This window comes from Brachypodium distachyon, chromosome 4 (assembly GCF_000005505.3).
Source record: "Brachypodium distachyon strain Bd21 chromosome 4, Brachypodium_distachyon_v3.0, whole genome shotgun sequence".
In the NCBI taxonomy this organism is placed as follows: Eukaryota; Viridiplantae; Streptophyta; class Magnoliopsida; order Poales; family Poaceae; genus Brachypodium; species Brachypodium distachyon.
The window spans coordinates 37,643,100-37,663,843 of NC_016134.3; the positions used below are offsets into that span (position 1 = coordinate 37,643,100).

The 20,744-nt window shown below is 48.2% G+C and overlaps 2 protein-coding genes across 5 annotated transcripts; one reads left to right on the plus strand and one right to left on the minus strand.

Annotated features, from left to right (window-relative positions):
* Positions 1-296: 296 nt before the first annotated feature.
* Positions 297-10,993, plus strand: LOC100844415 (mitochondrial phosphate carrier protein 3, mitochondrial). Of its 4 annotated transcripts, XR_001407457.2 has the most exons (8): positions 297-802; positions 8,261-8,622; positions 8,703-8,746; positions 8,887-9,101; positions 9,206-9,330; positions 9,413-9,523; positions 9,626-9,671; positions 10,785-10,993. XR_001407457.2 is itself a non-coding variant. In XM_003578177.4 (6 exons), the coding sequence occupies exons 1-6, from the start codon at positions 560-562 to the stop codon at positions 9,459-9,461; spliced, it is 1,038 nt and encodes a 345-aa protein (XP_003578225.1). In that variant the 5' UTR covers positions 298-559; the 3' UTR covers positions 9,462-9,836. The 4 variants fall into 4 exon arrangements, 1 of the variants encoding a protein (XP_003578225.1); XR_732600.3 differs by having other exon boundaries at positions 298-802; positions 9,413-9,671; XR_732601.3 differs by lacking the exon at positions 10,785-10,993 and having other exon boundaries at positions 298-802; positions 9,626-9,845.
* Positions 10,994-13,752: 2,759 nt separating this feature from the next.
* On the minus strand, positions 13,753-17,048 carry LOC100827511 (G-type lectin S-receptor-like serine/threonine-protein kinase At5g35370). Its single transcript, XM_003576551.3, has one exon. The coding sequence runs from the start codon at positions 16,858-16,860 to the stop codon at positions 14,134-14,136; it is 2,727 nt and encodes a 908-aa protein (XP_003576599.1). The 5' UTR covers positions 16,861-17,048; the 3' UTR covers positions 13,753-14,133.
* Between the last annotated feature and the right edge of the window lie 3,696 nt (positions 17,049-20,744).

Genomic DNA, 20,744 nt, shown 5'->3' on the forward strand with positions numbered 1-20,744 from the left:
TAGTACGTGGAGAAGTTCACAACGAAATGAGAACTGAGAAGGCAGCGCGGGTGCAGCGTAACTAAGACCGCTAAAAGCACATGGTCAAAACACGTACTCCGCACGTTCCATGCTGGGAATAAAAGCTTTGATAGTTCGGGTCTTCGAGGGAAATAGAACTCGTAGAAGCTTCATTACCGATTCCGTCCGCGTGCAAGTGAAACGGATGGCACCTCCCTTCCCTGGCTGGAAAAAGAACCCAACCCAACAAGAAGCATTTCTTCTTCCAAAAAAAAAAACAAAAAAAAAAACAAGAAGCATTTCCACACGCCTCTCCGGCACCGCGAACGCACCATCTTGCTTCCCAAGGCGTTGAACCTTCGCCCGACAATCGAAAGACGCATGAGAGCATGGCTGCGCCGCCGACTTCCCCGTATAAAATGGCAGCCGCGCGGAGCAGGCAGCTTCCAAGCGACCAGGAAACCCACTGAGAAAGATCTGGCAAAAAGGGAAGCGAGAGCCCCAAACTAGTTGCACGGGCCGGCGGGGGAAAGAGGAAGACTGATCGATCGGCAAATCGATGGCGCCGCGGCAGCCTCTGCTCCCGAGCTTCCTCTACGCGCCGTCGTCGTCCGGCGGGGCCGGCTTCGGCAGCGCGCAAGAGGCCGCCGTCGTGGCGGGGGCGCCGAGCGAGCCGCCGTTCGGGAAGATCGAGATGTTCTCGCCGGCCTACTACGCGGCCTGCGGCTTCGGGGGCGCCGCCGCCTGCGGGCTCACGCACGCCGCCGTCACGCCGCTCGATGTCATCAAGTGCAACATCCAGGTACGTACGGGAAGGCTCTTCTACGTCTCCTCCTTCGATCGATCCGATCATTTTGAGCGAGCCTGGCCGGGCGTGGCAACGTTTCCACGAATTGATTTCATGGGCTCGGCGCGTGCGTGCCGGTGCCGGGAAACTCTGGTTTGCTTTCCATGTCCGTGCTTGGTCATCAATGGTCACGTCCGGATTCACTGGAAGTGGACTTTTTGCGGGAACTGTATTATTAGGGGTTTCCGTGGTCGACGTAGGTTGCATGAGCTCGTCATCAGTGACGTGGCCGAAGTTTTAGCACATTTCACGGAGTACAGTGATCAAAATCGAACTATGCGGGCAAGTTCGATGACTATAGAATATGTTTTTTTAATACCATATACTCCGTGCTAACCATAATAAATACATTAACAAGTGTCTAACATTAGGTACAAAATTAATACATGCAATTTTTACTAAATTACTTACACTTATTACGAATTGGATGGAGTATTTTATTTCTATCTATTTGTCGGACGATACTAGAATAATATTTCTAAATCATCCTTGAGGTCCTTTTAATCCAAACACTGAGCCTCGTTCAAGTGTACTAAAGAGATAGGAAAATCTAGGATTTTGACCTCTACTGATGTGTAGTATTCAAATCTCGACAGTGATTTTGTTCGAAGATAGACAAAACTATTTTTTCATCCCCAACTTGCCTGAGAGTACATAAATGGTATTTTAAAACCCAAGTGCTAATTGATGCAGCTGCACTTTTTGCGACGAACGGGCGCACGCTCCTACGCATCGTTGGATGGAGCGAACGGCCCGCGTGCTCCCGACTAGGTGCCATGTCCTGCTTTCCCTTCCTCCCCATCGCCCCCATCCAACCTCCTCTGCGTCCTCCCTCCCCTCCTCCCGCTGCTGTTCCTTTTGCTCCCACACCGCAACCCCCTCCCGTGCCCACCCATGTTTCTACTTGCCTGCGCTGGGGTTGAGGGGAACCGACAGAACGCGGCGGCTAGGAGGAGGAGGAGGCCGCGGCGCGAGGAGACAGGCACCGACAGAGAGCGCACAGGCCTCCTCCTCCTCACAGTAGCCACGGTCCCAACTCCTACTCGCACCCGCCACGGCCTACCTCCTCCTCTTCCTCCCTCTCCTCGCAGCTTTCCGTTAGAAATTGGGGAGAATCAAGGAGATAAAACGAAGAGCTAAATGGCAGAATCGGTCCGTGAGGTGAAAGGAGATAATTCCCACGCATTAATTTGAGGAGAAATAGACGGGAGCGAGAGAATAGAAGAAGAGTTCAAGAACGGGCATGCAGGAGCTATGGAGGTCGAAGCCAACGAGGAAGACGACCGCTTGGGCCGTGTAGATGGGGTCCTCCACTTCATGGGCGAGGAGGGGGAGGTGCGGCCCAAGAAGGAAAGAAAAGAAGAAGGAGAGAGATGTGGGCTGCAGCCCAAGGCAAAGGAAGATGAGGGGATACGGGCTCGCGCGTTTGTTCTCGGTCGAAATTTTACTTCTTACAAAGTTGCTAAAATTTATAGTTAGTTACTAACATATGAACCATAGTTGTTTTTCTTAATCTAAATCCAATCTAAAATTGTTGCACATATGAAAAATTGCGAGCTTTGGAAGAAAAGTTGCCAACATAAAAAACAAATTTGCCAAAACATTAACAAAAGTTATAGCCGGACATACATAAAAGGTTTGCGACCGAGTGGAAGGTTCTAGACATGAGCAAAAACGGTCACTTTGCATGGGAGCTAATTGTCCATATCTGAGCAATCGTTGCTAGTATGAGAGTCAAGTTGCTAGTATTTGATGTTTCGAAAAAAAAGTTGCTAATATTTAACCAATAGTTGCTAATATAGACGTCAAGGTTAGAAGTAGGAGCCAAAAGTGCTGGTGTAGAAGTCAAATTTGCAAGTATGCGAGTCAAATCTGGTATGTGAGAAAAAAAAATGCAATTTTCAGTGTACCACAAGCAACTTTGACTCAATATTGTCGGCAACATTGTATTATCCATAGCAACTTTCCATCCAATGTAACATTGCTCACAAAAATGCAAAAAAACACAAGGAAGTTGCATCGTTGGACATATTCAAAGTTTTTATGAAAAACAACTTTTATGATGAATAAAAAAAATGCAACTTTGGTTCTCATAAAAGCAACTTTGACTCATATACTATCCACTTTAAGTTCTAGTGTGGTCCTTTTCATTCAGAGGTTAGGATATCCGTTTTTCATGTCGAAGTAGCAGTTTTGTTTCCATGGTACTAACTATGGACACAGCAACTATGATGTGCTCGGTGACAACATTCGCAACGTGTTTGCAACTTTTGTCTTTGTACTGGCAACTTGGTCTTTCCATATCAGCAACTTTGACTTTATGCTGGCACCTTTGGATCTAGTATTAGCAACTTCGGCTACTATATTAACAAGTTCACTCGCATATTAGCAACTTTGGCTCATATACTGGCAACTTACTCGCATATATATTAGCAACTTTGGCTCATACACTGGCAACTGTAACTTAGACAATAGCCCATTTGTCTCCCACTAGTAATTTTGACTCCCATACTTGCTACGTTGGCTCTTATATCATGAACTTTGACTCTCATACTAGCAACTTTGATCTTTATACAGGCAATTTTCTAACACATAGTTGCAACTTTTGCTCATATTTAACAAATTTTAGTCCATCAAATGACTTTGGTGTGCCCCAGCGTTAACTTTCGTTGTTTGTTGGCGACTTGTCGTTTTTGTCGACAACGTTGATCCCATGCTAGCAAGTACTGCTACCATACTAGCAACTATTGCTTCCATACTAATAACTTTAACTCCAAACTGGCAACTATTATTCCTATGCAACTTTGGTGTCCATTGTAGTGGCGGCTTCTAGTCCCATGTAGCAACACGCAAACATCTTTGATCTGTTCGATCCCAATTTTCGCTATGTGTTGACGACTTGGTATTTTGTGCTAGCACTTTGACTTTCATGGTAGCAACTTGAAAGATCGGTATGGTCTGCTAGAGGGAGGGGGGGTGAATAGGCGACTAACAAATTTTAATCTGTTTCTTTTTCTTTTCTAGAAAGATACAAACACTTAACCTAGGGTTTACTAAATTCTCTAAAGGTAATGCAACCCTAGGATGAAGTGCAATAGCTGAAGCAATAGCCGAAGCAACTAGATAACAAGAATGTAAAGGGTAAGAATGGATACCACATGAGAGACGAAGATTTCACCGGAGTTCCACCGATTGGGGTAGGTGTACGTCTCCGTTTGGAGGAGTGCTCTACCACAAAGGTAGAGACGCCACAAAGGCTCACTCTATTCTCCTCTCACGGCACCACAAAGGTGAGTCAGCTCCACTAATGGCTTCCTTGAAGGCGAAAACCGAACCTTAACAAACTTGATCGGGCTAGCTCCAGAACTCAATTGGAGGCTCTCAATCCAATTCTCGAGCTCCACAATCCCCAAAAGAAGAGCTCAAGGCAACCACTTCCGTCTAGGACTCCCAAATGCCCAAGAGAAATGAAATCCACAAGAGAAACAAGGGGAATCAACTTTGTGACTTGGTGAAATTCTAGATCTAGGTCTTCTCCTCCAATCCTCAAAGAATCAACAAGGGGGAAGCTTTATGGAGGGAGATCTAGTAGAACGAAGCTTAGGGAGTTCTTGGGAGAGAGGGGGCTGTTCTTTGCTTCGTGCTCGGGCAGGAAACCCGTTGGGGACGAAGGGGTATAAATTTGGACTCCCCAAAATCTAACCGTTATGCACTGCGAATTCCAGGGACGGATTCCGTCCCTGTTCTGGTTCAACTTCCAAAAATCGACAATGGATTCCAGTAGCGTTCCGGACCTGGTTCGGACCGGATCTTCCGGACCTGGGCAGGCAAATGCACACCGGTTAGGCTCTAGAGTTGGTTCTCTCTCACTTTTTGGTAGGATTTTTGTGGGTGCAAGATGTTTGTTTGTGTACATGAAAAACGATTCACCCATTACCTTCCCATGTGGACTCCCTCTTAATAGTACGGAGTTCCTACGACTCAATAACCGAAAAAGCCCCTAAAACTCCACTACTCTTCGTTTTCCAACTTGAGGGCATCGAATCGTTTTGCGCCATTTGATATCAAATCTGAAATACTTAACGCACGATTAGTCCACAACACACGTTGTCATCACCACCAAAATTAACTAGGAGAGAAATGCCCTTTCACAACTTTGCATTGGACACTATGCCGGCAACTTTCACTCGCGTACTAGCGACGTTTTCTCCTGCACTAGAAATTTTGACTCACATAGTAGCAACTTTGGTTTCTATAATGACAACTTAGACTCACAGAATAACAACTTTGGCTCTCGTACTAGTGTATGTTTTCCTCAACTCTAGCGACTTCCACACCACCCAGACATATTTGGTGTGTCGTCGAGTTGAAACTTTTGTTAATGTGTGACAAGTTTGCCTTTCACGACTTCCACACCACACCACCCACACCACCCAGCAATTTTTCTTCTGCTGACAACTTCTTATTTTGTTCTCACAATTTTTGATTGGAACAACAATTTACTTTCGATTAAAATGCAAACTAGTTTCTCGTATTTAGCAACTAACTACACACATTTAGCAATTTTATATAAAATGTGTGAAAGTTGCCGATACAGTAGCCAAAATTCGTAGTACGTCAGTCGAAGTTGTCCATATAGAAGATAAAGTTTCTAGTATGATGCCAAAGCTGCTGATTTATCAGCAATATTTGCTAATATGTGAGTGAAAGTTGCCGGTATAGAAACCAAAATTGCTAGTGTGCGATTCGAAGTTGCTAGTATAGCAGCCAGGAAGGAAAGAAAAGGTAGAGAAAAGGGAAATGTCAAAATTGCGGAGACATAAGGCAAAGTTGTCATTGGACACATTAGCAAAAGATGTCACTGGGCACATCAAACTTCCAATAGAGGATTCCAAGTTGCTAGCATGGGCAAAAAATTCTGCCGGAAGCCAAGTCGCCAGTATAGGTGCAAAAATTGCATTGTCTATTACAAAAGTTGCTTTTCGTAAAATATGTCAAAATATACACAATTTGGATCTAGTTTTGAAGATCTCGTCGCAATAGAGCCAACGGTGAAAACGGACCATAATTTCGACGCTCGGTTTGAAAGTTGTGGCTTTAAAAAAAACCTTGAAAGGAAATGAATCATGTACAGACTATCAGCCACTACTACGTTGGTTACAAGCAGCATCTCGTGGGATGAGAAAGCGCGGGGGTGGATTGTCTGGAGATTTGCTCGTCTTTCCTTTAATAGCTAATTGCGGGATTGCTGAGTTACCATATCGATCGTTGGCTGGCTACCGCTAACGAGCCAACGGCCGCCGGCTAGTCGCGTCCATTTTAAAATTCTTTCTATCCGCAGCTACTGTCAGAATCGGACAATATTGGTCCCTTGTCCCCATATAGTGAAGTAGTGTTAACGCCAATGTGGGCTCACTATATGTCACATTATCTGCCAAACTGGCGTTGGTTTCTATTTTAGCCCCATCGCATTGATTTGTTTCTACGCAGAAAACCCTAGAGAATTTCGAGTAGAGGCACGAGAGTGAAGCTGAATTTGTTGACACACCCGCAGCTAAGCAGACACCGCGGTGCCCGTAGCCGAGCCACCACTGTCGTGCCCACAGCATCTCAGTTTATGTTTGAAAAGAGTCATATCGAGGGAGGGAAGAACTTAGTACCAACTAATGATGTTTTGGGTAGTAATATCGAAGTGATTAGTGGTAAAACATGTATATTTTCTGTAGGGGGTATCAAAGTAGCATGAATATGCATGCATATGGGAAATGAAGTAAAAAAATTCACGCACTTACATAGCTTCCAAACAGATGCTGGAAATTGTAGCTATTTATTCTGCAATTATTGGAAGATTTCAAGTTGATTTTAAATGAAGGGTGGACTCGGCCCAAATGAATTTGGATAGTCGACAGTCTTATTGAGTTTTAACCAATCAGATTGCTCAATGTAGGGTGCACTTGATAACTTTAAAAAAATTAACTCTATATTTTGGACAAGCTGAATCACACATACAGGTGATTAAGGGACATTTATCAAAGAAGTAGATGCCATTTACTATCACCCACCTGTCATTTTAGAAATTTACTGGTCACACATTTTCTTCTCTAAAGAAAGATCCAAAATATCAAATTCCTATTACTAGATTCATAATGAATATGCTTTTATACTATATAATTATTTTTACATGAGGCAACATGTCTGCACAAAAAATGATGGTCAAGATACCATCTTCTTGAAGACTGACACACATCCTAAAAGATTGAAGTTTTGAATTATAAGAACTACAATCCATGTTAGAAAAATTGTTAGCCTCTTTTGGTCCATTTGTAGGCAGTTAATTGTGATCTGAGCACTAGGCATTTGCAATCTCAATTTGAGTACTCTAAATTGTACATCCAAAACTAGGAGGTTTCATGACTACTAAGTGAACTTTTGTCAACGCACCGAACCCGCTTGCTCAAGTGTGTTATTTAACTATTCATATATACTCTGTAATAACCACAACTACTGAAAAAATAGTCAATGATTCACTATTAATATATTCTCTTTTAAAATAGCATGTTACAAGTAAAAATAGTCTATTGGCTCTTCGGTGAGTAATGTTTCAATGGTATATTAAGTATAATTTATTTTCAAAATATTTATGGAACATCAAAAGCGTTGCCTGCGCATTAGTTTGTGAAGAAAAATAAACTAAGAAAACATGATACGCAAAAATCACTACACGTTTAGAATATATTAAACTACTTTAATACAACGAAAAGGTATCAAAGGATACATCAGCCAATAAACTCCTCGTGGGAGGAAGAAGAATGGTGGGCCGGTGTGAGAAAACGTCCACGGTGGCCTGGCCGGTCCAACGTTTCTTTTCTTTTCGCGAGAAGGTCCAACGGTTGATTAGAGCTCCTCCACGAAGCTAATCGTAGTTCAGAATTACTTCGAACAAGTTGAAAAGAAGAGAACAAAATATAAAAGAACCCAAAATGGCTTTTTGTGGTCGGGGTCTTTGGAGTCATTTTAAAATTTCTTTTTAATGTATACATAGATGTAGCTCATTCCACATATCTATAACTTTTCCCCAAGAAATATGTTTATTAGTGATCCGTGCGACAGTTATAACTCCGTAGATTTCAAATAGACTAACACTTTACCGTTCTAGATTTACAAATTTATTAGTTTTTTGCATAAAGCACAAATCAACATCTCTCTTAATTCTGGCGAAAAGTACAGATTTCTAGAATATATCTACACTTACACTTAAAAATAATTTTTCGAAGGAAAAGCCTGGTAGCTAAAACATGGAGACTTGACAGGAGAACCCAACTACTCCATTACAGAAGACATGGACATTCTGATTTTGTGCCTCCCGATTTTCACTGTAATTTCTTACACGAACACCGCAATGGAACATCGCAGATCGACCCAGCAAAGTACAAGAGCACCTCGTCCGCATTCAGCGTGGTTCTGAAAGAGCAAGGCGTGCGCGGCTTCTACCGGGGCTGGGCGCCGACCTTCCTGGGCTACAGCGCGCAGGGCGCGTTCAAGTACGGGCTGTACGAGGTGTTCAAGAAGGAGTACAGCGACATGGCAGGGCCGGAGTACGCCGCCAAGTATAAGACCCTCATCTACCTCGCCGGGTCGGCCACGGCCGAGGTCGTCGCCGACGTCGCGCTCTGCCCCATGGAGGCCGTCAAGGTGCGGGTGCAGACGCAGCCGGGTTACGCCAGGGGGCTGCGTGATGGGTTCCCCAAGATCGTCAGGGCCGAAGGCTATGCAGGGTAAGTAGGATACCGTCGATCTCAGGTCTCAGCTGATATGCATTCAGGTGTTAAACTGGTGTTTTGTTTGTGAGCTGCAGGCTGTTCAGAGGGATGGTTCCTCTTTGGGGGCGACAGATTCCTTGTAAGTTAAACACCTTCTTCCGTTTCAGGCTGGATTGCGATGCGACGATTCTATCCTTTGTCATCAGATTTGCCGCTAAAAACCAATTGGTACAATTGAACTCTCCAAACTGAACTCATTCTCCCCCATCTTCCTCGCAGACACCATGATGAAGTTCGCGACCTACGAGAACATCGTTGAGATGGCGTACAAGCACGTCATCCCCACCCCGAAGGACCAGTGCAGCAAGCCCCTCCAGCTCGGGGTGAGCTTCGGGAGCGGGTATATCGCCGGAGTCTTCTGCGCCGCCATCTCGCACCCGGCCGACAACCTGGTCTCGTTTCTCAACAACGCCAAGGGTGCCACCGTTGGAGACGTAAGCCCTGAATCCTGCTGCCTGAACACATCTGAACTTAACTGCTCGATCTTTTGGGGAAAATGCGTGTAACTGCTCTGTGTTCTGTTGCTGATTTTCTTCAGGCTGTCAAGAACCTCGGCCTCTGGGGCCTCTTCACGCGCGGCCTTCCGCTCCGTATCCTCATGATCGGCACCCTGACCGGTACCCAGTGGGTGATCTATGATTCCTTCAAAGTCATGGCTGGATTGTAAGTATAGATAATAATTTACGGTTGTGTTCTACAGGCCCTCTTTGTTTGGGATAATCTGAAACAGTTGGTAATTTTGCAGGCCGACGACCGGTGGAGCTCCGGCTCCTGCGGCGGTCCCTAAGGAATAAATTGGAAGATCTAAAAGCCTTGCAGTATTCTGGAACTTCGAGAGAAAATATGCTGATACTCGGTATTACCCATCATAAAATGGAGTAGTTTATAGTGGATTGTTGATTGTAAGATTGTTCTCGTTCGAGTTGTTCCATACTCACTGCCTTGTGGATTTTTTCAGTAGGTTGGTCAATATGGGTCTTCTGGAAACAGTACACGTACAGAAGGTACTGAAAGAGCATTCGATGAAACCATTCAAATTTATTCGGAGTAAATATTCTGTTTTGCGTGCCTTCAATTTTTTTTTTGCGGTTATTTGCCCATGCAATGTAGCTGTAAAACATAAGTACCTCCTAACATGGCTCTCAATTCTCTTTGTTAATTGTTGGACAGAATTTAAATTTGTTGTCAATAATTTATCATTAGGTTAAACGTGTAGAGGTAGGACTCAACACACTGATATTGACCCACACAACGATTTAGTACTCACTCCTTTCAATTTACAACGCCCATCTCCAACATCTTAAAGTTCAATGTACAAGCTTCATTCTCTGCTCCCACCAATTCGATTCTCAAACCAGCCAATACACATTCTCAAAGTTTTTGACATATACATAAAGAAGACGGGTAGTTAATACATGAGATTTAATGTTTGGTCCAAGATTTTATTTTAGGTCCTCCTTAGTTACAATGACTTTGGAAATGTGACTTGTATACCAAAAATGAGGTACTAGTATGAAGCAATATGTATAGATGTGCAAGATGGAATGATGTGCACTAAAGATCCGTTTGGTTCTGGGGTGGCGCTGATTGGGTTGGCCGCACATATATTTTTTCTTGTTTGGATTGATGAGTGTCCTAAAGGGGAGCCGCCGCAAAAGAAACTGCGCCCAAAACAATGATCCGCCTCGCTCGCAAATTTCTGCGGAACCATGCCGCCCTGCCCCACCCAGAACCAAACACATCGTAAGTGAACGGCGAGCCCTTTTTTCAAGGATTTTCATGGTACACTTGGAACATTGCAGTGGAACTTGTCGAGAACATTTCACATAGACAATAAGAGCATCCCAACAAGTGGTTACGAAGGTGGTTACGTTGAGGGAAGAGAACATCACAATTTACCGATAGAACAACACTTCCAACAAGTTGTTATTAAGCCGAAAAAAGTAGAGTGCTATATGCAAAGGCAATTGTGGCATGCTTTTGTGACTATTACTATCTTTTCACTCACATTTTCTCCTCCGTGTCGTCTAAATGTCCATGTGGCATGTTTTTAAGAACCGCCTAGGTGTATTGTTGGAGATGCTCTAACATTCCGCAACAACGTTTGCAATATTCAGGATGTCCATCATATCAGAGTATTGCCTCTTGGCGCTTTAAAGACCTTTGGGTACTTGCATGCACGATGAAGACTAAAAAAGGTGGCAATCTCCAAGAATGATGGACTAGGGGTAGTTGCTTAGAAATGAACAAAATTCCATACCGTTACTCAAAGATCATTAACCTTGTCTCTAAACTTTTCTCCCACATTGAAAATCCTTCTACCTCACTCAAGATGGTCACAAGAAGCAGGAGGTTGGATAATAACTTGAGAGGTTGGTTTTTGATAATTCAACAATATATGTTGTTTTTAATGCCAGCTAGTTCGTGCACGTACGGTACATGCAAGGTCATCCTCCTTGATAAATTTTCCTACTGGAAAATGCACAGTTGATAGTTGAACTGAATAGATGGAAATCAGCTAGATTTGCAATCCCATCTGTGGCGCGACTGTTGACTGGTTCTCATTCAAGAAAGATGCTAAGTTTGTAAGACGACCTTGTAGTTCAGACTTCAGAATGTCTTCTTTGTGACAACATAATTGGCATACAGGTAAACGTAACTTAAATATGAAGAATCACAAAAGCTACTCCGGATATAAAGGGTTTTAGTTTTGTACTAGCTGAAATGCCCGTGCGTTGCAACGGAACAACAAAATAAAATGATACATTCAAAAACATGTGTCAAAACCATTGTTTGCTCTTCTTTAATGATCACCAAATATCTCTATAAAAAGCCCATGAGTAGTATACTGATGGCTTGCCCGATTAGTCACGGGTACCCGATGGGTCGTCCAGTTGATATTTTAATTAAATAAACATTATTTCTATTATATAATATGTGGCTCTTTGTTTTTTAGCGAAATGTGGACTCTTTGATGCAATAAGGATTAACGGGTGAAGCCTGCTGTAACAAAAAAAAAGACCAAGTGCAAAATTGATCCAGTAGTCCATGACTCGATGACCCATCAACTTGGCCTGTTTGGCCATCTCTCTCGCTCACTCAGGCTCACAGAAAAAAGGATCGAGGTGCCTTCTCCCATCTCTCATTCTACACTCGGCCATCATCTCTCGTTTTCTCTACTATGCCCTAGGTGCCGCCACCATTCTCTCTCGCAATCTGTCTCATCAACTTCTTCTAACAATTAGCCATCTCCTCATGTAATTTATCCCTAGGAGGAGACGGCCGTGGCTGGGAAACGGAAGAGGGGACCAGCCGTGGCCGCGCCTGAGGGACAGAGGGGACGAGCGTGGCTTCAATTGCTTGCCCGATCGGGTCTCATCTTCCGACTCCCGTAGTGTTTCGGCGGAGTGATCTTTTTTTCTCGTCGGATTCGGAGTTGTTGCCCGACTCTCGTAAGTCGGCCTAGGCATTCAGTTTAACCGAACCGATCGGTTCGGTTCCTCGGTTATTTAGGAAATTCAGTTCTTGCAAAATTGTAACCGATCGGTTCTTGATGAGAGGAGGAACCGAAATTCTTGAGAACCGACACTTTCGGTTCGGTTTCGGTTTTTGACCGATTTAACCGACATGTATCGAGTGCATGAAGTGCTCCACAAGCCTGCGCCACAGCAATGCAATCGCTGTTGCCCGAAACGCCGCCGCCCAATGTTTAACCGAACCGATCGGTTCGGTTCCTCGGTTATTTAGGAAATTCGGTTCTTGCAAAATCGTAACCGATCGGTTCTTGATGAGAGGAGGAACCGAAATTCTTCAGAACCAAACCTTTCGGTTCGGTTTCGGTTTTTGACCGATTTAACCGACCTATATCGAGCGTATGAAGTGCTCCACAAGCCGGCACCACCGCGATGGGATCGCTGCTGCCGGAAACGCCGCCTCCGGAGTATGGAATCCCGTCGCCTGACGGGCTGCAACGTCGCAGCCACCACTCCGCCGGTATGGGAGTGGAGGGCCAGAGAGGAGAGAAAAGGGAGGAGAGGTTCGTCGGCCGCAGTTGTTGGAGTTGAGATTGGATCGAATCGGAGTTGGGAGTGGCTGGCGGCTAGGTCTCAGGAGGCGATCGAGTTGGGATCGAGAACACCTCGAGACCGTGGTCTCCCGTGGTGATCAGGGGATTTGTTTCCCATCGTGGGTTGTTGGGCCGGATTGGGCTACAAGAGATAGAGGGGGAGGAATGGACGAGATAGGATCACAGGACATGGGGGAGAGCAATCACGGGGCTGGATTGGAGTTGCGTTTTCTTTTTTCTGTTTCCATGTATATAGTTCAGTTTCCTCGGTTAATTCGGATAGCAAGGCCTAATATACGTGCAATCTTGGGGCGCACAATGTTTTTGGAAAATTTAACAGACGACGGTGAAATAAACGGTACGTATTTTTTAGATAGGCATAGAAATGTTAAACATGGATAGATCACAACTTTTGTTTTGTTCGTACTGCAAAGGCTCTCGTACCTTTCTTCGTTGACTCGAGGAACAGCTGTATGACCGCGTCGTAAACTGGTTAGCAGTCTCACAGTCACAGCCAACCTGCCAATGTTCAATGACTAGCTGATCAGATCAGTTAGGAGAGCGAACATAGTGCCTGACAGTCGAATAAGGGCATGTACAATGGTTGATAAGACTGACTTATCTTAGGTGTTCCACGTTATTTAGAAAAGTCTATAAAATATGTTGTACAATGGGTTATCTATTGATGTTATATCTTAGAATTAATGATTAGATGGATAAAACTAACTAAATAAATGCTAAGAAAAGTCAAATCCCAGTACAATAGGAAATTTGTCTTATCTTTGTCTTATCATTCTTGTGAAGAGATCATCTCTTAATTAAGAAAAGGCTTGTGCATTTTTTTATTTCTTTTTCTTTCACGTCAGTGGTGTCGCTAAGAAAAGTCTGACGTCACCCCATTATACATGCCGTAAGTCACACAGGGCGACTTTAGCTCGACACTAGCCGTGAGTCAAGGGAATGCATAAAAGCTTTTTTCACTTGTATCTTTCCTTCATGTCTAGAGTAACACAATCGCGGACGAACTAACCTTGTGTGCTTGTTAAGTTTCTCCGTTTTGTTTTACACCTTCCATGTTGAATGTACATATAAGCTACAGTAGATAAAACGACCTTCCGTTGTTCTGTGCCTAACCGAACAAATTAACAAATGCATCTCACGAACATACTAACAATTCAGACCGGCGCAGCTTTGTTTACTTGTCTGAGATGACCATTCGAGGTGTCGAACGGCGTAGCTGATCTAATCCCGTGACCAATCCAACATTTGTTTATTGTTCACGACGACCGTTCCTCTCTGCCGTTCCACCTGCTACCTCCCGTGCTCCAAGCATCAGCGTCCCGTCGGCGCCACGTCATAGGACGAGCCGAATCGTGTCGTGTGCAAGTCGAAGTGTGTTGCTAACTTGGCACCGACGTGTCCGTGTCATGCAACGACGACTCGTTCAACCAGCCGGGCGTCGTCGTCGACGCGGACCCGCGATGCGCAGCGTCCGAGGCCGGGAGCGTGGCGCCGCCGTAGCCCCTCCCGTAGAGCCTCAGGAAGCCGAGCGCCTCCACGCGGGGCTCCGGCGCGGGCGCACTGCCCTCCAGCGCGCGCACCACCGCGGCCATGCTCGGCCGCTGCGCGGGGTCCTCGTGCAGGCAGCACAGCGCCACGCGCACCGTGCGCGCCACCTCGCCCTCGCTCACACGCCCTTCCAGCCTCGCGTCCACGAGGTCCAGGTACCTCCCTTGCTCGTGAAGCTCCAGCGCCACCATCGGGAAGTAGTCGTCGCCGCCACAGCCGCTGCCGGTGCCTCCGCTTGTCGTCGACGTCATCACGCTGCTGCTGCCAGAACGGAAGTCCGCGGCGACGTCGAGGAAGTTGTCCTGCTCGCCCCGGTTCTTCCGCCCGTGCACGAGCTCGAGCAGCACCATGCCGAAGCTGTACACGTCGGCGCGGTCCGAGATGGCGCTGCTGCTGAGCCACTCGGGCGCGAGGTAACCCCTGGTGCCGCGCATGGTGGTGAAGATCGCCGAGTGCTCGGGCGACATGAGCTTCGCGAGCCCGAAGTCCGAGATCTTCACCTGCCCGCCGTCCGCCAGCAGGATGTTCTCCGGCTTCACGTCGCAGTGCACGATCTTCTGGTCGCACCCGGCGTGCAGGTACGCGAGCCCGCGCGCCGCGCCCAGCGCCACCTCCATCCGCTCCCCCCACTCCAGCGCCGGGCCGGCGCTGCCGAACAGCGACCGGTCGAGCGAGCCGCGGTTCATGTACTCGTACACGAGCAGCCGGCGTCTGCCCTCCGCGCAGAAGCCCCGGAGGCGGACGAGGTTCACGTGGCGGATGCTGCCGATCACGGCGATCTCCGTGCAAAACTCCCGCTTCGCCTGCACGCCCGCCGCCTCCAGCTTCTTCACCGCCACGAGCCCGTCGCCGCCCGGGAGCTCCCCTTTGTACACCGACCCGAACCCGCCGGCACCGACCTTTGTCCCGAAGCTTGCCGTCATCGATGCAATCTCCGCGTAGGTAAACCGCGCCGGCATGCCTGGAATGACGAGGTCGTCGTCGTCGGGGTCTTCGTCGTAGCTTGCGTCCCTCGACCGCGAGTTTTGGTGGCCCAAATTCAGTTGCTTGGCCGCTGAGTTCTTGCTGCCCTTGCTTCTCTTCCCGTTATTCCTGCTCTTCCTCCTCCACCACAACCATGCGACCAAGACGACGAGAAGGAACGCCGCGATGGACGGCAGTACGATCGGCAAAATGTGGTTCACCGACGGCCACTTGCTTTTGCTGTTCGCATCTCTGGCCCCCGAATTAACCGTCTTCATGTATCCCAATGCTGTAGCACGGGTGTTCGAATACAGCGACCCGAGCTGCTTTCCTCCGATCAAGTAGCAGCTCCTGGAGGAGCTGTCATGGAAATAGCCGAGGCAAGAGCAGTTCGCGGTGCAGAGAGCGCGGCACGCGGCGTTCTTGACGCCGGTCACCGTCGGGGGGTCGAACCTGGTGGCGAAGTAGGCAATCTGGGACTTGAGCGCGAGGTAAGACACGGACGCGCCGCTGTTGTAATCACTTTTGCACAAGTCCGCAGGCGACGCGAGCGCAGAGCCGTCCCCCGGCGTGCACCCGCCGGGGACCGTGGCGGAGGCCGAGAAGAGCGGCGGGCACGTGCAGGTCGAGCTGTTGCCCGCGGCGGGGGCGCAGAGCCCGAGGGATGGGCACTGCAAAGGGAGGTCGCAGTCGCCGGCTGGCGCCACGAAGTCGTCGCCGCCGCCGGGCCCGAGCGGCGCCGAGGAGTTCACCATCGCGTAGCTCGTGACGCGCAGCCGCCCGTCGTGCCCCAGCTTCAGCACCCGGAACCCCGCGGCGCGCGGCGCGAGGTCCACCCGGAACACCAGCGCGCCATCGGCACCGACCGCGAACAGCCCCGACGCGTTGAACGACACGGCCGCCACGGCTGCGTTGCGGTCCTTGAAGGACCGGAGGTCGTTCGACAGCCGCCAGTACGTGGACCCCTGCCACGTCAGCGCCACGTCTGACGCGGCCACGATCGCGAGCCGGTAGTCCCCCTGGGAGTAGTCGCCGGAGCTCCTCGGCGACGACAGGTACCCGCCGCCCGCGCGCAGCTGCTGTCCCGTTAGCAGCGTGTCGGTGGGGCTATCGAACGACTGCCACAGCGTCGCGTTGCGGGCGTCCAGGAGCTGCAGGTTCCCGTCGTCCCGCAGGCGGAGCGCCGCGACGGGCGCAGGCATTAGAGGCGTCGGCGTCGACCACAGCACCTTCCTTCCATCGGCGTCCGTCACGGCGAGCCCGCGCGGCGAGAGCTGGACCCGGCCGGAGGGTCCCGTCGGCGCGTCGCGGTTGGCCGTCCATACCGGCGTGCCGGACGGCGCGTGCAGGACGACGAGGTAGAAGAAGCTGCCGGCCTGCTGATGCTGCTGCTGCTTACCGGGGCTCTGGATGGCCGCCCTGAACGTGCCGTTGCTGGACTCCAAGAACGCGCCGTCGGTGTCGATGTACTCGTAGCTAGAAGCGGTGAAGTTGGGGTAGACGAACTCGGCGGCGAGAGGCCCGGCATCCGCCGCGCGCGCGGAGAGCAGGAGCAGGCACGCGACGAGGAGAGATCGCGGGGCAGCGGGAGGCATCGATCTCGTCTCCGGCCGTGAAGCGTGGGGGCGCACGGGACGGCACGGGAGGGTGGGTAGCCGGTAGGCGATCGGCAGCGTTGACCTTGCTGAAGCCGCGGCATCTATTTCTGTGCAGCTTGGGGAGTTGGGGCGTTCGCTTGTGGCGCGGCGTTTTGTTGGATTTGATTTCTTTGCTGGTTTCCTGCTGCGGATTGCGAAAGCAAGAGTTTTTGTCCGCCGCCGCTGCGCAGTTGAAAGTGAAGTCTTTTCGAAGAGTTAATGCGATCGAGAGAACTGGTACAATATTGGCTTGAAGAGCACCAAGTTGTTCAGGGCTGACTTTCTTCTGGCCATGCATCAATTGTCTGACCTACTGTGGACTTTGGATTTTGGCGGTGAAAGTCAACCAAGCTGATCCATCTCAAGCTCTGCATAATTGACAAGTGAGGATACAATCACACCCTTTTGGATGCCGGAATTGGGATTGGAACCATGCAGCCGACGTGATCATCTCTCTGCAATCAGATCTCAGTAGTTCAGGTGTGGGCGAATGGTAAGGGAAAGTAGGATCCATCAGCCCATCACCATGTGACCGCGCAGGAATGTAACTAGCACATCGAGGCGGTGACGTACGGTTGAGAGTAGCGTAGCATCCTCCTCGGCACAAGAACATAATCAGTCCGTTCCTAAATGTGAAAATTCTTATCTTTGTTCCAAATCATTTTAAATTTTTTTGATCAATTTTAAAGAAAAATCTACCACCATCTACGACCCAAAGTTAGTTTTATTAAATCAATCATGATATATATTTTGTACTATACTTATATGCCGATACATTTTCCTATGAACTTCATCAAATATTATTTTTTTTGACTTATGACAAAGTTAGAACTCTTATATCTAGTAAGAGAAGTACTATTGGGTTCCAAAATGTTGGTAGATATTTTAATAAATTCAGTCAAGTATTAAAAGTTTGACTTAGGACAAAACTAGAACTTCTAACATTTATATGGGAGCGAGTGCTAGCGAAGAAATGTGCAGAGAGACAACCATACTTTAATTATCCACTACCACTGGCAACCGCGAACTGTCCTAACATGATTGTAGCAGTAACCAACAACAATGTCCTCCATCTATCATGCTCTGGTTGCATCTTCTATTGCAAACTACTCACTCCGATGAATAAAAAGTGTTGCCCACTTAGTAAAAAAATTGTACTAACTTAATACAAAAAGGGTGACACTTTTTATGAATCGGAGGGAGTATATTTTTGAAATGCAAATCTAGAACTATTTCTACTCAAATTCCAATTTTGATACCAAAACCATTTCCCAAGGATGTTTAGTGTCAACACTAGTAGCACAATGAGCTTGCACAAAATATAAAGTTTTGCTAATGACACATGTCCAACAAAAGAATCTGAAGCTTTAAAACAAGATGTAAAGCTAATAATGTGATTCGAAAAGACACTCGGTTGATGAAAACATATGTAACATTGATTTATGTACGAATATAGTTAAAAATGTTTCAACATGACATTTTTCAACCGGACTCGATTGATTTATGAACGATACATATGTTTTCGCAGCTCGAAAACAATATGAAAAAGTCATGTTGGACTAAGTTTAGTCTAATGCACCAGTTCGGGGTGGTTTCCACCCGCCCGGGTGGTTTATGTAGCGTTCAATGGAGTAGTTTTTCCGTCTTCACCATGCACTCCACTTGAAGGTTGGTGCAGTTCAGCGATTAGGCCCTTCCCTCTTGCAGCGGCAGCTGCAGCCGTCGGTGAGGGACTCGGCGAAGAACATGCGTCGCAGTCCTTCCTCTCTGGTGCCGGCGACGGTGCATACGAAGGACGCGTGGAGCGGGAGGACGCCGTGTACTGCTGCGGCCTCCACAAGGACAGGCCGGCAGGATTGCATCTCGATGACGGTCACCATGAGAGCCATTCTCTCCATACCCAAGCTCGCTTCGCCGGCTTCCCAATTCCTTGGCCGCCGTCAGGGCCCCATCGTCGATCCTCCTCCGCCGCCTTCATGCCGACTCCACACCACCTCCTTCTCAAGCGCCACAGGCCACACTCCTTCACCTCACGCATCCTCCAATCCGAAGAGAACTTGAGGCTGAGCACTGGCATGCAGCAGGATTAGCTCGCTTCCGACACCGTCCTCGACGAATTCCTTGCCCGCTTGGTCACCGCGCTCCGTCCAACTCCTGCCACCTCTTTCCACACCCACACCTGCCATGTGCTCGACGAAATGCTCCACCGAGCTGCAGCTGCAGACAAAGATGGTAGTGTCCACCGAGCCGCTGAACAGGAGCGCCTTGGGCGCCACGAGGCATAACACGACCTTCTTGTGGCCCTTCAGCATGCCGCCGTGGACGAGGTGGAGGTCGACCGTCCAACAGTGGACGAGCAGTCCGACGAGCCGTAGTAGATCACGGGCGGCAGTGCGCCATGGTCCACGATGCTCATGCCAACATGTTCACCGCGTGCTCCGGCCTCGGCAACGTCTGCGAGTCCGAGTGCTTGGTGTCTTTTCTCAATGGCTGCCGGCGGCGAGAAGAAGGGAGTCAGGATGCTGGGTGGCGGCCATTGGAACAGGAAGAAACGGCAGTTGTTAATTAAATAGGATGTAGGGGTTTTTATGGAAAAGAACCATCACTAGTGTATGCTGTTTGGTGGCCCTGCTTGTCAGATACGTGCCACATCATCGAAATACATGTCTCCGTCGTATAGGACCGTATTGCACCGTCGTTTAAAGTTTGGTGATATAGATGAATGTTTTGAAAGTGCGAGGATTAGATTGAACCGGCAACGCAAGTTAGACGACTAATGCTGTATTTTAGTCAAGACAGACCCGTGTCACGAGAGTTTCGGGCCAGGAGCGGAGTACACCACTGGGCAATAGTTTTCGGGCGATCTTTTTCTTTTGAGGCCTTTATCGGAGCTACTCTGGGCCCTAAATTAGCTCGGCCCAGGCAGTCGCCCTTTTTGCTCTGGACCAAGGCCGGCCAGTTGGAAGTGCATTTTGACCCAACAGAGCCTCGTTCTGTCCAGGCCCAAACACTAGCCGAGCAGCAAACTCATGACCCGGCCCGTCCATTCAATCCGGCAACTTTTTTTTATTTTTTTATTTTTTGAGAATCTTCAATCCGGCAACTGAACATCATCGTCCAAGCCCAGCCTCTACCAATCCTTGATCTCACTCTACTGGGCCTGCAATCTCGTGCCCGGACGAGTTAGAAAGCCTGGCCTGCTCCAGACGACCGATCAATCACATTCGGGCCCGAGTCGAGCAGGTCGCGCTGCATGCCGTAATGCATCCGCAACAACCCACTGGAGGGAAGGACTGGAGTTCTCTTACCATTAATGGCGCATCTACTGCCTGCACTTGCCTCGCTACCGACCGATGGATCGATCTATCTCATCATCGCCGGTGCTGTTTGCGCAGCAGCGCAGGGCTGGTCAGTCCTCAGTTCGCTCAAGCGGTGCCTGCTGCGTGATAATGGTGCTGCCTGCTGCTCCATGCGCCGCGGTTAAGCGGCACGGGCGCTTGCTACAGCAACGTCGTTGCTCTTCTAGCTATAGCCGCTTCCATCTACTGTGCAAATTTGCTTATCAGCCGCGCCGCGGTAGTTCCGCGCTACATCCCGGCCGGTCCCCCGGAAAAACAGTAATCCCTCCGTTTCATAATTGTTGTCTCAAATTTACCTAAAAATTGGATGTATCTATTTCTAAAAAGTGCCTAAATACATGTAAAATTTTGATAAGAGAGGGAGTACTCTAGTGTACAGTTTGTGATACGTCGTCGACAGGGTTCATAAACCTTGAATGGTTGACTGACTATGCATTTCTTCTTTCTTTTTTATATATTGGGTTTTCTTGGTACTGGTCGCTG

Excerpts from the sequence above, each read along its gene's own strand:
- LOC100844415 (XM_003578177.4), top strand. The coding sequence starts at position 560 with ATGGCGCCGCGGCAGCCTCTGCTCCCGAGCTTCCTCTACGCGCCGTCG. Across the intron at positions 8,623-8,702 it reads AGGGCCGAAGGCTATGCAGG|GCTGTTCAGAGGGATGGTTC; the intron begins GTAAGTAGGATA and ends TGTGAGCTGCAG. Across the intron at positions 9,331-9,412 it reads TTCAAAGTCATGGCTGGATT|GCCGACGACCGGTGGAGCTC; the intron begins GTAAGTATAGAT and ends GTAATTTTGCAG.
- LOC100827511 (XM_003576551.3), bottom strand. The coding sequence starts at position 16,860 with ATGCCTCCCGCTGCCCCGCGATCTCTCCTCGTCGCGTGCCTGCTCCTG.